This window comes from Prunus persica, chromosome G5, assembly GCF_000346465.2.
Source record: "Prunus persica cultivar Lovell chromosome G5, Prunus_persica_NCBIv2, whole genome shotgun sequence".
NCBI classification, from domain to species: domain Eukaryota; kingdom Viridiplantae; phylum Streptophyta; class Magnoliopsida; order Rosales; family Rosaceae; genus Prunus; species Prunus persica.
Genome location: NC_034013.1, coordinates 9,708,004 through 9,722,136, shown reverse-complemented (window position 1 = coordinate 9,722,136; position 14,133 = coordinate 9,708,004). Strand labels below are relative to the sequence as shown.

Here is a 14,133-nt window from a genome sequence, read left to right as displayed (position 1 = left end):
CGGTTCACTCAATCTTGAATTCCTTTTAAGAAACTTTTTTGATCCATTGATGACATTGTTCTAAGTGTTCACATGTCACGAGGAAAACTCCTGTGGTCCAAGAGATCAGGACTGTTGCTAATCCACATGTTATACTAATTAATAAATAAATATAACATGGAGAATGCTAACAACATTCTCTCTAATCTTCTCTTTTGGACCTTCTCCCTTTTCCTCGTGACATGTGAACACTTAGAACAATGTCATCAATACATCACACAAGCTAATTTTTCTTTTTCAAATTAACCCTTATTAAATGTATTATTATAAAAAAAAAAATTACAACAAGCTAGTATTTTAACAACTTTCTTTCCACCTTATTAAAAAAATTAGGTTTTTATATATAAATAAACTATTTGATTTTTGTTTTTCCAAAGAATACATATGTTGTTAATCAAACCTTCAGTCTTGCATAACTTTCTTTCCACAATATTAAAAAATTAAATAAGAAAAAATGTAGGTTTTTTTTATATATATAAAAGTCTGCTTTTCGTTTTTCCAAAGAATACATATGTTGTCAATAAAACCTTCAGTCTTGCATAACTTTCTTTCCACCGTATTAAAAAATTAAATAAGAAAAAATTTAGGTTTTTTTTAATATAAAAAAGTCTGCTTTTCGTTTTTCCAAAGAAAACAAATTGTAATAGTAAAGTGTTGTCCTAGCAAAGCATGAACATCTTTTGTAATTTAAAAAAAAATGTTATCACTGAAGAAAAAAAACACACTTTTTTTCAAAAAAAATAAACTGACATTTTTTCTTTTTTATTTATTTATAATAAGGTGATAAGAAAGTTGAAAAAAATATAAATACATTTAATAAGGGTAAACTTAGAAAACAAAATTTAGTTTGTGTGATGCATTTATGACATTGTTTTAAGTGTATGAAAAGTGACACATGTCATGAGTAAAAGAGAGAATATCTAAAGGAGAAGATTATAATAAGGTGATAAGAAAGTTGAAAAAAATATAAATACATTTAATAAGGGTAAGCTTAGAAAACAAAATTTAGTTTGTGTGATGCATTTATGACATTGTTTTAAGTGTATGAAAAGTGACACATGTCATGAGTAAAAGGGAGAATATCTAAAGGAGAAGATTAGAGAGAAGGTTGCTAGCATTAATAAATTAATAACACAATGTAACAATGGGACCGTAATATTGAAATGGTATCAAGTAGGTTCTTGGGTCCAGTGGCGGACCTATTAAGGCGCAAGAAGGTGCAGCTGCACCTCCCCTCTCCGGAAAAACCATTGTAGGTGCTTCAAATTGCTCATTTGCTCAGCTGGTGGTAGTGCATTCCAGGTGTACAGATTACCTTATTTACATTTTTAGCATTTAAATGTCTTTGTCCTTTTACTTTCATTTATTTTTATATTTCTCCATTTACTTAAATTTACAATGTAAATAAGAAAGTACCCCCCTTCCCCCTCCAAATTTGGATTCAAATAAAAATACTAGAAAATCAAATTCCCACCAAATCAAAATATAACAAATCGGTTTTAGTGCAAAATACGATTTAGGCTAAAAATGATAGCTCATTAAGTCAATATATACTTCATACTAAAATCCCATAAAATCAAGTTTTCTTATCTGATGTGTAAGGAATAAAAGTTTCCAAAAATTATCTTGAGAAAATGATTATTCCAAAAAACTATTTTTCGTACTTAGTCAATATTTTTTCATATAACAATTTTTCATGTATGATATGAATGCATGAAGAGATTTAAGGTCAATCTAGGTAAAAAGCCTTAGATGTTCAATCCACAAAGAGTTTTTAGCCTTTCAAAATTGCATGTCCGCTAAAAAATTCCTAGATCCTCTAGTGCTTGGGTCATATTTACAATGGATGCTCGATCCAGTGTCATGGACCAAAATGGGTGAGTGGTCGCTTGTCATGGATATGAATTTCCTCATCTTGTTAATTTGAATCAAAATACCATCAAGTATTTTGTTTCGAATTGCTTAGCCAAAACCATGCATTTTAATTTGGATTCGAGGATGAAATGTCACACCTCGGATTGGCTCATCTGTAGTATGTACATATAAAGCACATCACCCACTCTCCGTTGATTGATGTGGGATGTTACAATTCATCTCCCTTAAGGGCCCGACGTCCTTGTTGGCACACTCGCACTACACGGCTGAGTGGCTCTGATTCCATTCTGTCACACCCCGGATTGGCTCTGCCGTAGAACGATATTGTCCGCTTTAGGCCTCTTGCCCTCACGGTTTTGTTTCTGGGAACTCATGAGCAACTTCCCAGTGGGTCACCCATCCTGGGATTGCTCTAGCCTAAACTCGCTTAACTTCGGAGTTCCAATGACTTTGAAGCCAATGAGCTCCCAAAAGGCCTCGTGCTAAATGAAGGTGGGTATGTACATATAAGGCACATCACCCCCTCTCCGTTAGTTGATATGGGATGTTACAATTCACCCCATTGAGGGGCCCAATGTCCTCATTGGCACACTCGCACCACACGGCTGAGTGGCTCTGATACCATTCTGTCACACCCCGGATCGGCTCTGTCGTAGCACGATATTGTCCGCTTTGGGCCCCCTTTGCCCTCACGGTTTTGTTTCTGGGAACTCACAAGCAACTTCCCAGTGGGTCATCCATCTTGGGATTGCTCTAGCCCAAACTCGCTTAACTTCAGAGTTCCTATGACTCCGAAACTAGTGAGCTCCCAAAAGGCCTTGTGCTAGATGAAGGTCGGCATGTACATATAAGGCACATCACCCCATCTCCGTTAGTTGATGTGGGATGTTACATAGAACCACCGTTAGGCTACATTAGGCTATAGCCCAGGGCAGCCTTGAACTTAACCAGCAATTTTTACATGTACAATTTTAGGGTATTTGACATTTAGGCTGAGCCAAGCTTGAGCACCATAATTTATTCAAGCTTGAACAAACCTGAAGTTTGGCTATCAAATGATTTTTTCGAGCTCAAACTCGGCTCGGCTCATTTTTGTATCGAGGGTTGAGCTAATATTGGCTCGGCTCAACTCGTTTTTCAAACGCGCTTAACCTTAAATTTGACTCACGTCAATGAGAAATGAAAAATAACAAAATAAATGAAAGTAAAATATTATAACGAAATGTCCTTACACCCTTATTAGGTAGTCTACCCAGCCACAATTCTTTGCTAATTATCATGTATGATTGGTTAATCATATTTTTGCAGCTTAAACTTTCCGCAAATTAAGAAGATAGCATGCTCCTAAGTTTGAATGAAGTTTCCCCTTAATTACTAGAATAACTAATCAATTTATGGTTAACTGAAGCCCTCATAGTCGCCAACCTAGCTAAAATATTAGGCTGTACCAGCCATTTGGCTCTGCATCCAGCAATCAGATTCAGCAAAGAAAGAACTAGTCCAACTCGAAAGTAAATTTTCCATAGCCATTTGTGTTCATTTTTACTCAAACGATAGTTTAGACTATTAAGGGGGAATGAGGTTTCTCACACACATATTATTACCAATGTGTCATGGGGTTTCAACCTGAGACCACTAGTCTCCAAGTAGTCATTTTTAACTGAGCTAGACTCGTTGGCAACCTAATTTTATATATACCCTTTAATATTTCTTTATTTCCTTTTGTTCATTATTTTTAATGGACCATTCAAGATTAAATATTTGTAACAGTAATGGCAAACCAGTTGGACCTGGCACCATGATTTGCTACCAGAGCAGCCTTCCATAAATGAAACAAATTAATTAACTCAAGGTTTCCCGCCGCATTGTTCTAACTGTATAGAAGACCAAGCATTACCAAGTCCTCCACATTCCAAAACTCTCGCAATTTATGTATATCCCATGCCACATGCCTAGAGCCTCATTTGGCAGTTTGTTAAGAAACCAAGTTCCCAACTTAAGCCAGAGACCTTCACAACCTTGAATTTGCATCATCATCTGTAGAAGAATTGTTGCAGGCCAATATTCATACCCAATATCAGTCTCTTGACATCTCTTGTTACAAGTTCATCTGAAATTGAATCAGATTAAAGATGGAGAGCAAAAAGTGTGTGGTGTTGCAAATGCAGATTGTATATCTTCTTAGCTTGCTTTTCATGTCTTCTTTATCACTGGCTGCAGATGAGGAGCAAAATGGCATGCAAACTTATATAGTTTGGGTAGAAAAGCCGGTGGCTCAGGGATCTTCTGCACAATCTCATGAAGATTTGGAGAGTTGGTACCAGACATTTTTGCCAGAAAGTACTATTGCAACCTCAAACCAGCTGTCGAAGCCAAGAATCGTTCATGCATACCACAATGTGGCGACCGGGTTTGCAGCAAAACTGACACCAGAGGAAGTGAAAGCAATGGAAAAGAAACCAGGGTTTGTGTCAGCTCATCCAGAGGCAATCCTGCCTTTGCACACAACTCACAGCCCCAACTTCTTGGGTTTGAACCAAGGGTTGGGATTTTGGAAAGGATCAAACTATGGTAAAGGTGTGATCATTGGAGTTTTGGATACTGGGGTTTCACCAGATCATCCCTCATTTAGTGACGCAGGAGTGCCTCCTCCACCAGCTAAATGGAAAGGCAAATGTGAGTTCAATGGCAGAGTGTGCAACAACAAGCTTATTGGTGCAAGAAACTTCAATGGCATAAGCACAGGGCAACCTGCAGGAGACCCTCCATTTGACCAAGAAGGCCACGGGACCCACACGTCCAGCACAGCTGCCGGGAACTTTGTCAAAGGCGCCGCGGTGTTTGGAATGGTCAAGGGCACAGCGGTTGGCATGGCGCCTTATGCTCACTTGGCAATCTACAGAGTGTGCTCTGTGGCGGGTTGTGCTGAAGGTGACATTTTGGCTGCAATGGATGCTGCGGTTGATGATGGGGTGGACGTACTTTCGCTCTCCCTTGGCGGTTTCTCGCGTCCTTTCTATTCAGATGGGGTTGCAGTTGGTGCATTTGGAGCAATTCAAAAGGGAATTTTTGTGAGCTGTTCAGCTGGAAACTCTGGTCCTTCCTATTCTACTTCATCAAATGAGGCCCCATGGATTCTCACCGTCGGAGCAAGCACGATTGACAGAAACATCAGAGCAACAGCACGGCTCGGGAACAAGAAAGAGTACAATGGCGAATCTCTGTTCCAGCCTAACAATTTTAACTCAAAAATTATGCTACCTCTTGTTGACGCAGGCTCACTTGGAAACCAAACATCAGCTTTTTGCGATCCAGGAACTCTTAAAAACGTTAAAGGGAAAATAGTTTTATGTGAGAGAGGTGGAGCAGGTGGAAGAATTGACAAAGGAGCAGAAGTAAAAAGAGCTGGTGGAGCTGCCATGATTCTCATGAACCAAAGGATTGATGGCTTTAGCACATTAGCTGACCCTCATGTGCTACCCACAGCACATGTGAGTTATGATGCAGGGTTGAAAATCAAGTCCTATTTAAAGTCAACCACAAAGCCTACAGCCACAATTTTGTTCAAAGGCACTGTTATTGGAGATAAACATGCTCCGAGTGTCGCTTCCTTTTCATCAAGAGGACCGAGCACTGCAAGCCCCGGGATTTTGAAACCGGACATCACTGGTCCCGGTGTTAGCATCCTAGCAACATGGCCTGTTTCAGTGGACAATGCCACAAAATCTAAGGCAACATTTAACATAATTTCAGGTACCTCAATGGCATGCCCTCACCTAAGTGGCATTGCAGCCTTGCTCAAGGGCTCACACCCTGACTGGTCACCCGCTGCTATCAAATCAGCAATCATGACAACCGCCGATGTACATAACCTCGGAGGTAAGTCCATTGTTGATCAAGCACTCAAGGCAGCAGACCTTTTTGCAATAGGTGCAGGCCATGTTAACCCTTCAAAAGCAAATGATCCAGGGCTAGTCTACGACACGCAACCGAATAATTACATCCAATACCTGTGTGGCTTGAATTACACAGACAAACAGATACAGATCATAACCCAACAAACAGTGGATTGCTCCAAAATTGGAGCCATACCAGAAGCACAGCTAAACTACCCTTCATTTTCTATTATAATTGGCTCCAATAAAAAGACTAGGTCTCAGCTTTATACAAGGACAGTGAAGAATGTTGGGGAGGCAAATTCAACTTACAAGTTGGATATTTTAGCACCACACAAAGTGGATGTGAATGTGAGCCCTGAGGTGCTTAAATTCACAAAGGTTAAGCAGACTATTACATATCGTGTGAAGTTTGTTGCACAAGAGGGTGCTGGGAAGGATGGTGTTTTGTTTGGCAAGGGATATTTGAGGTGGGTTTCTGATAACCACAATGTTGCTAGCCCAATAGTTGTGATCTTTGGGTCTTAGGGAAGCTAAAATTTGGAAGCCCTTTGAAGCTCACTTTGTATGAGTCCTTTAATGAAAGGTCCATATATGGCATCCACTGTAGAATTTCGTCACTTTGTATACAGCCCAAGCTTTTGTTCACTGCATACTTTGTGTCTCTAATCTCTTTGGACTTTCTTGCAAATAACGTATTCATTTGGATCCTTTCTAATAAGATAGAAGAACTTTCGAGATTTCTTATAAAAGAACTACTACTGCTTTCATTTTACCACATGGAATTGTGTCTAGAATTAACTTCCTTTTCTGCCATCATCAATCAAAATCGTTGAGTTAGTCAGTTTCCTAAAATCAGATTAGCAAAGAAAGGAATTAGATACCAAGAAAGGAAACAAAAGAACTTTTCTAGTTTCTACATAACAGATACATTTTAGACCCCTACTAGATATGTCTCGAGTTTTCGAAACAATGTCACATCGTTTCTAGACTACTTCAAACACTCAAGTATTTTCCACCCAACCACTCATAATTAGGTTTCACAATATGCATAAGAGGGTTTTAGTATCGGTTCAATGATAGTCTTCCACACTTGAACATTTATTTTTCAATAAGTATGCATGATGTATGTAACTATAATTTTAACTGGCAGTCTAATAAGATAGTATGTTAAATTGCTCACATCTCAATATAATCAAGTTAAATCTTAAGAAAAATCAAATATTTTTTTTTGAAGTAGTAAATGTTCATTAAAATTGTGAAAGGTTATAGACTCGAGTGAACAAACGTGGCCTCATTAAAACCTTGCCCAGGAAAACCCATTGGGACAAAACCTAGAACGAAGGAAAAAGAGTGCCACACGCTCCATAATGGCTACAAACAAAAGATCATGACAACTCTAGATTATTAGCGTCAGCTTGAAGAAACACATTGATCCATAGAGGACCCTCTTCAAGCCAAACGTCTATGGACACACTACCTAAAGCAAACTTAGCAATTCTATCAACTACAGTATTACACAATCTGGGAGCAAATACAAAAGAAAGTGAATCAAAATTTCTAGATAACATGTGGATGTCGTTGATAATCCCTCCTGCAACCCCAAAAGCCTCAGTGCCAGAGATGATGTCGTTAATGGCATTCTTTGAATCTGTCTCAACTACTAATGAATCGTAGCCGGCCACCCATGCAAACTGAAGGCCTTCCCAAATTGCTAAGAGTTCAGTAATCTTGGCAGAGAAACATCCAGTGATAGAGATTGAAATTGCACCCATAAGATCTCCATGCACATTTCTAACAACTGCCCCCAATCCACGCTTCCAAACGCTTTGGTTTAGAAAAATCAAATTTGAAAACGCTTTGGTTAATGTTGTTCTAGATTTTTATAGAAACTACAGTAAAGAAAAGTAATAAATAAGTAAATACTTCTTTTTCTTTGAATTGGTTGTCCTCCTTTCCCATAGGTCAAGCCTTTTCTTAATAATATGTTAAGGGAGAAACATATGTGTGCAACGAGAATAGTACTATTTTGCCATCATCGGTCAACTATGATATACTACGCATGATAACTTTTTCACTTGGCATAGCGTGATTGGCCAGAAATAGCAAAACAGTGATATTCCGTTTCATATAAGTTTTTTATTATTTCAAGGGCATCTTCTATAAACCAATTGGATTAACAATAATAATAATAATTAAAATTGAAGAATTACAATTACCCCTAGATTGTAATGATGGATGAAATAAAACAATAAACAGGCGGGTGGAGGAAGGAGATGAGCTGGTAATAATAATAAAAAACACAATCTAGAAACTACCATTACCACGAATTTCCATCTCCTTCTTATTTTTTGACCAAAAAACAAAAAAAAGAATTTGATGATGTAAGGAATAGAAATATACCCAAAAACGCAAATGCAAAAGTAGAATAAAAATTAAAATGGCTTTTCTGAGGTCAGTGGCTACGACAACTGCCATAGCTGCCTCTGCATTACCTGCGGCTTTTGCCCTTTCTTCACTCTCTTCGTCTTCCTCTTCCTCCCCATCTCAATCTTTTCGGTTCCTGAAAGCCCAAAACCTCTCCTTTCTCTCCTCCACACCATCTCTGAAACCAAATCGTTCCTGCCTCGCTACAAGCTTCACCAACTCGCCGTCAGCTATCCACATGGACGCGCCCACATCAGAACAAAAACCATCCCTTCAGGTTCGCTGAAATTCTTCAACTTTTTTTTTTTTATTAATAACTTTTTGAACATTTAATTAATTCTCTGAGTTTTCATTAATGGGTTGTAATCTGATTCTTCAATTGACTTCAATTTCGTTGATGGGTTCTATTATAGCTCTTGAATTTATTTAAACTTTCTGTGATCGTTCAAAGCTGAATCTTTAAAGTTCTTTGTTTTTGAACCGCAGAGCGATGCTGCCTTGCCAGAGCTGTTGGTAAGTTTCACCCTTCAAAATTTTATGTTTTTATATTTAGTTCTATTTAATTATTTCATAGATGATGTTTCAGTCACTTTGTTTCTCCTTGTATGATATGATTAAGCTATGAGTTTTCTCAAATGGAGTAAATTTGAAGTATTTATCAGGATGAAAATTACAAATGTAAATAACTATTAGTGATGAAAATTAAAGGATTATGCTAATTTGGCTGAGAAATTAAAAGTTTTGGTTTTGATTTGGTATTCAGACGGAGTACATGGTGGATATGAAATGCGAGGGTTGTGTTAACTCTGTCAAGAATAAGCTACAGACTGTTGATGGTAAGCTTTTCTGAGCTAGTGCACTACAAACAGAAACATTTTCTTCTTTTATGCCCCCTTCTTTTTGGCAGTTTATCTTATGCTGCTCTTGTTCAATTGGTTTTTTTTTTAGGGGTCAAAAGTGTAGAGGTGGACCTTAACAGCCAAGTTGTTAGGATTCTAGGTTCAACGCCTGTGAAAACCATGACTGAAGTTTTGGAGCAGACCGGTCGAAAAGCGAGATTGATTGGGCAAGGGATCCCAGAAGGTTAAATCTTTTTTTTCTTTTTTTTTTTAAATCGATGCAATGCTGGTTTTATATTATTGTTTTCTCAATTTGTTACTGATTTGTATTCCATTTAGGGTACTCAATTCTTTCTCATTAATTTCTTGTTGCATGACGCTATAATGCAGATTGAATAAGGATTCTTATTCAATCAAGCATTCTGTTTTCAGCCAATTATGCAACCAAGTATAGTACACTCTGAAATGTGAACTATGTGATTCAAGTATGATTGGTGGATAATATACTAGATGATTCCGTCTGTAAAAAATTTGTGTTGAAAAATATAAATGACCGCATCTAACAGTTAGCATATACCTATGTTTTAAAAAAAAAGCTTCTTTCTTGTTGCCTGTTGAAGATCTTGTAATTTACATGAGGTTTATTGCAGTCTTGTTTTTACTGCAGCAGAATTCCTTACTTGTTGAAGTCATAATTTGGTTTGTTGCTGAATATTGTTTAGTAATCATGAAGTTTTATGTTGATGGTGTAATTCTTATTTTTTCTTGGTTTACAGATTTCTTGGTTTCTGCGGCTGTTGCTGAATTTAAAGGTCCAGATATTTTTGGTGTGGTTCGTTTGGCTCAGGTGAATATGGAATTGGCTAGGATTGAGGCCAACTTTAGTGGGCTGCCACCTGGAAAACATGGTTGGTCTATCAATGAGTTTGGTGATGTAACAGAAGGTGCTGCAAGCACTGGAAAAGTGTTTAATCCATCAAAGGAAGAAGCAAATGAGGTTTGCTTTGATATAAACCTTCTCTCTGATATTTATGTTTGTTTTGATTTTCCATGTATTAGTAACTAATTATCTGACTCCTCCAAGTCTTGTAGAACGAGGTAAAATGATATATAATTTGGAATAAATCTTGCCAGTAAATGTTCAGATCAGTGTTGTAGAGTTCTTGCTATTGTATTTGAGGCACAAACAAGAAAACTACAATATGTTTAGAAATTATGACTATAATTTGTTTGTTGTATTGATTAAGAACTGTATATGTTTGTTGTATTGCTTGTGCAACAATTGATTGCTCTTGAAGAAATTTGCATGCCTGTATATATTTCCCAAGACATGTTTGAAGATTTATTGAGTGGTATAATTTCGCTATTTTATATATTCATGGTTTATATTTTCCAAGACATGTAATTTCTAGTTCTAGTGCTTGCTTGTCGTCACAATGACATTCACATTTTATGGCAATCTCTAAGTGGTATGCTGAATTTTTTTTTCAGCCACTTGGCGACCTGGGAACATTGGATACTGATGAGAATGGTAATGCCTTCTTCTCCGGCATCAAAGAGAAGTTGAGAGTTGCTGATCTCATCGGGCGGTCATTAGTGGTATATGGTACTGCTGATAAGTCGGACTCTGGTATCAAAGCCGCGGTAATTGCTAGAAGTGCTGGAGTTGGTGAGAACTACAAAAAGCTTTGCACTTGTGATGGAACCACCATATGGGAAGCAACTGGCAACGACTTCGTCACCAGCAAGGTCTGATATCTGAAGCAACCCCCATCTGGGGTCATTGTCTAGTTGAATTTCTTAGGCACAGTGTCTTTTTCTCTCTTTGTACTTCATAAAACCTTTGTCCAGTGTAGAAAAAGAAAACGTTTGTTTTATCAAATAAAGGAAATGATTTTGACCAATTTGCATTATCTTGTCAAATATACTGAAATTGGAAAGATCGGATGCTCACCCTAGCCCTACAGATCAGAGTTTTAACAATTCTCAATGCCCCATTCACTTTGATGAGAGGGCAACACAGACTAGAAGAAGAATTGGAGAAGCTAGAGAAAAGAACAGAGTGAACATTCTTTAACTGTTGCTACCAGGGCCGACTGATACAGAAACCATGCTATATGCAAATAATTGTAGCAACATCAACAATCACAGCTTGTAAACCCGGCAAGAAGAACTCTACCGCTCAATAATAAATAGAAAATAACAGAACCAAAAGAAACTTTACACAGCAGAGAAGAAAATCCAGTCAGGATCTAGCACCAACTGTGCTGGCAAACATCAAAACCCACCAAACCAAAAATAGGATACAGTTGCTACAATAATTAGCAGCTCATGCTTTCAAGTGAGGCAAGAGCCCTTCTTTTTTTGCCATTTCATAGAGCGCAATGGCTGCTAAAACCTTTGCATCGGCTGTCATGCACCAGAGCTTTTCATAGGGAACCACACAAACCTTAATCAGCTCCCCGTGTTCTCGAAGACCTGTCTCTTTTCCTTGCAGCTGCTCAATAATCTCTTTATTCACCTGCCCTCTGTACAAAAAGAGACTGATTTCTTCATCGCACCCTCCCTAACCATGAAAAAACAAAAAAGAGTGACCCTTTACAGACAGGTGGAACAAAAGAGAAAACACGACTATATTATTTGTATAAACCTGGGTTTATTCAATCTAAATTACAAACCCATGGTTTTAAACTTCTAAATTGCAATGTTTTCTGAATCCAAATTAGTTTCATGTTTTTTTCTTTTATTGGGCCAAGAGAGAGCATATACTTAACGCAAAATGACTATTGGAGTTATATTTTGTGAGTTCTATAATGGTTAAATATATGGGATCTTTCTTTCCTTCAGCCAATTCACACCTGCCCATTTTTATCAATGGAATTCCTACATTTTTAGTTTCAATTTGGCATTTTGGCTATCCAGAAAAGAATTAAGACCAACTTACTGGGGAAGGAAAAATTCTGCCTCCAGTAGATTGGTCGAGGAATGCTGTGAGGTCCACCATGTCTTCTTGTTTTAGGCATATGCCAGTTTCCTCTTCAACCTGCCAAAGTGTTATGATAAGAATCATGATTCTTAAGTTTGGGTAAAATTTCAAACCTTGCAATATGTCACAGTTAGTACATTATAGTTGAATATCAGAAGCTGAAACATGATCAAAGAAAATTTCATAAAATTTTACAAGAAACATTTTTAGGCCTGACAAAAATTCCAAGATAAATTAGCAACAATAACATATTGGACAATGTTCATTTGCATCAGCATACGCAACATAAACAACTGGATGTACCCATGAGTAACAGAAGACAAAGTCCAACCAAGAGTAAGATGACAAAGAAGCAATACACAATAAATAAAAAATCAGATTTAACAGAAGACATTGTATATAGTAGAAATAATGGAGGACCCGAGTTCATGTGATTGTTATCCCCTATATTTGGGACAAAAGCAAGGATAATGAAGATTAGTTAGAGAAGACTCAGGAGAGATATGGCTACCAACTGAAGTACAGTCAACCACGAAATTATGGACCAATAATCTTCTCGATAAAACAAACTGTAGCTTGATTTATGAGTAAACTAGTTCAATTTTCAGGCATGCCCTTAAAAAAATTTGACTCAAGTTGATATACAGACACATACACGTACATCATATTGTATTTGTACAAACATAGAGAGACCTCACGAATAGCAGTGCCGAGAAAATTGCCCTTGTCGTCGTCCAACATTCCAGCGGGCAACTCCAGTATGACCCTTCCGACAGGGATTCTAACCTTGGACATGCACGGAATTTCAACACAGTTTGAATACATGGGAAGTACAATGCCACCATTTATTTACGTAATAACTTATTGGGCATGTAGAATACAATGAATGGATTTTCACATAAAGTAAAACCTTCAAAACAGATGCTCTAAATACCAAAGTAATGGCCTACCTGTTCAGTAAGAACAGCATAGGTCTTGTCCTCCGAGTCCAAAAGAATAAGCACAGCTACAGCCGGTCCTCGTGCAAACACAATACCTGGAACCTAAGTAAGTTTTACTTCATAATGAAGCAAGAGAAAGAAATCAAGAATTATGGGCACCAATGAAGCCCAAAACAAGAGAAAGCACATCACATGGGGATTATCATCAGATACCTTTTTCCCAGTTTCTTTATCAAACACATCTGCAACAAATTTCAAAAACCCAATGCGCTTTCCGAACATATCCACACCCTGTTACCCACAAAAATTAACCAACTAACTATTAGCAGCGGCTAAAGGGTCGTTTCTACAACAATGTTTATTTACCAATTCTTCAAAATTCAATCAAAAAAACCTCAACAAAGCGTTGAATTACCTGAATTAGAACTCGTCTAAGAGACAATGCACCGCCGTACAAAACCCCATTTTCACTTTCCATGTTCTTCAGCCACTGCTTGAACAAAGACGAATCGATAGCACTCCTGCAACATCAATTTTAACATTTCCATTACTGTATAATTAGCATCGTACGTATATATTTATGTTTCAAAAAGAAAAAACAAAAAGGTGAAAGAAAAGCGTGACTCGCCTGAACTCGGAATGGGAGATATTGGGGGCAGCGACGATCTCGACGGGTTCGGTGAGTTGACTCGGGAGAGTGATAGAGTGAGTTAAGGGTGGCGAGTCAGACGACATTTTGCAGCAGAAGGATCGAAGTTGAAGGCGAGTGGAAGAAGAAAGGCTGAGTCTTTTGGACAGAGAGCTCAGACTCAGAGGCACTGAAGCTTGAAGAAAACGTGTCATCTTCCACAAACCGCGAGTTCTCTGTGTACACGTGTATAGTATATGCAGTGTTGTTTAATACGGCCAGTCTATGTTGCACAAACGGCACATCGTTTCCTTCTTTTCTTTTTTCTTAAAACTGTTCAGCTCTGTGTAATAAGAGGCTTCTAACTCAAGTGGTTAAATAGTATTTATTATGCACCTAAGATTCTATGTTCGCACTCCTATAATATCTTAGTTGTATGTATGTATGTAAAAAACTCTCATCTCGCTGTAGTTTAGACTATAACTTATACCGAAAGAAAATA

General features: G+C 37.7%; 3 protein-coding genes across 3 annotated transcripts; 2 read left to right on the top strand and 1 right to left on the bottom strand.

The window, feature by feature from the left end:
- On the top strand, positions 4,047 to 6,338 carry LOC18776218 (subtilisin-like protease SBT1.2). The gene has a single exon (XM_020564743.1). It carries the CDS (start codon positions 4,047 to 4,049, stop codon positions 6,336 to 6,338), a length of 2,292 nt encoding a protein of 763 aa, XP_020420332.1.
- LOC18776253 (copper chaperone for superoxide dismutase, chloroplastic/cytosolic) lies at positions 8,188 to 10,989 on the top strand. The gene is made up of 6 exons (XM_020564186.1): positions 8,188 to 8,514; positions 8,724 to 8,750; positions 9,001 to 9,073; positions 9,186 to 9,320; positions 9,853 to 10,073; positions 10,568 to 10,989. The coding sequence occupies exons 1-6, from the start codon at positions 8,251 to 8,253 to the stop codon at positions 10,829 to 10,831; spliced, it is 984 nt and encodes a 327-aa protein (XP_020419775.1). The 5' UTR covers positions 8,188 to 8,250; the 3' UTR covers positions 10,832 to 10,989.
- LOC18776759 (nudix hydrolase 14, chloroplastic) lies at positions 11,127 to 13,880 on the bottom strand. Its single transcript, XM_007209327.2, has 7 exons — positions 13,632 to 13,880; positions 13,419 to 13,524; positions 13,217 to 13,294; positions 13,013 to 13,105; positions 12,756 to 12,848; positions 12,021 to 12,119; positions 11,127 to 11,642 (listed from the first exon to the last, which is right to left on the bottom strand). Exons 1-7 carry the CDS (start codon positions 13,844 to 13,846, stop codon positions 11,406 to 11,408), a joined length of 921 nt encoding a protein of 306 aa, XP_007209389.1. The 5' UTR covers positions 13,847 to 13,880; the 3' UTR covers positions 11,127 to 11,405.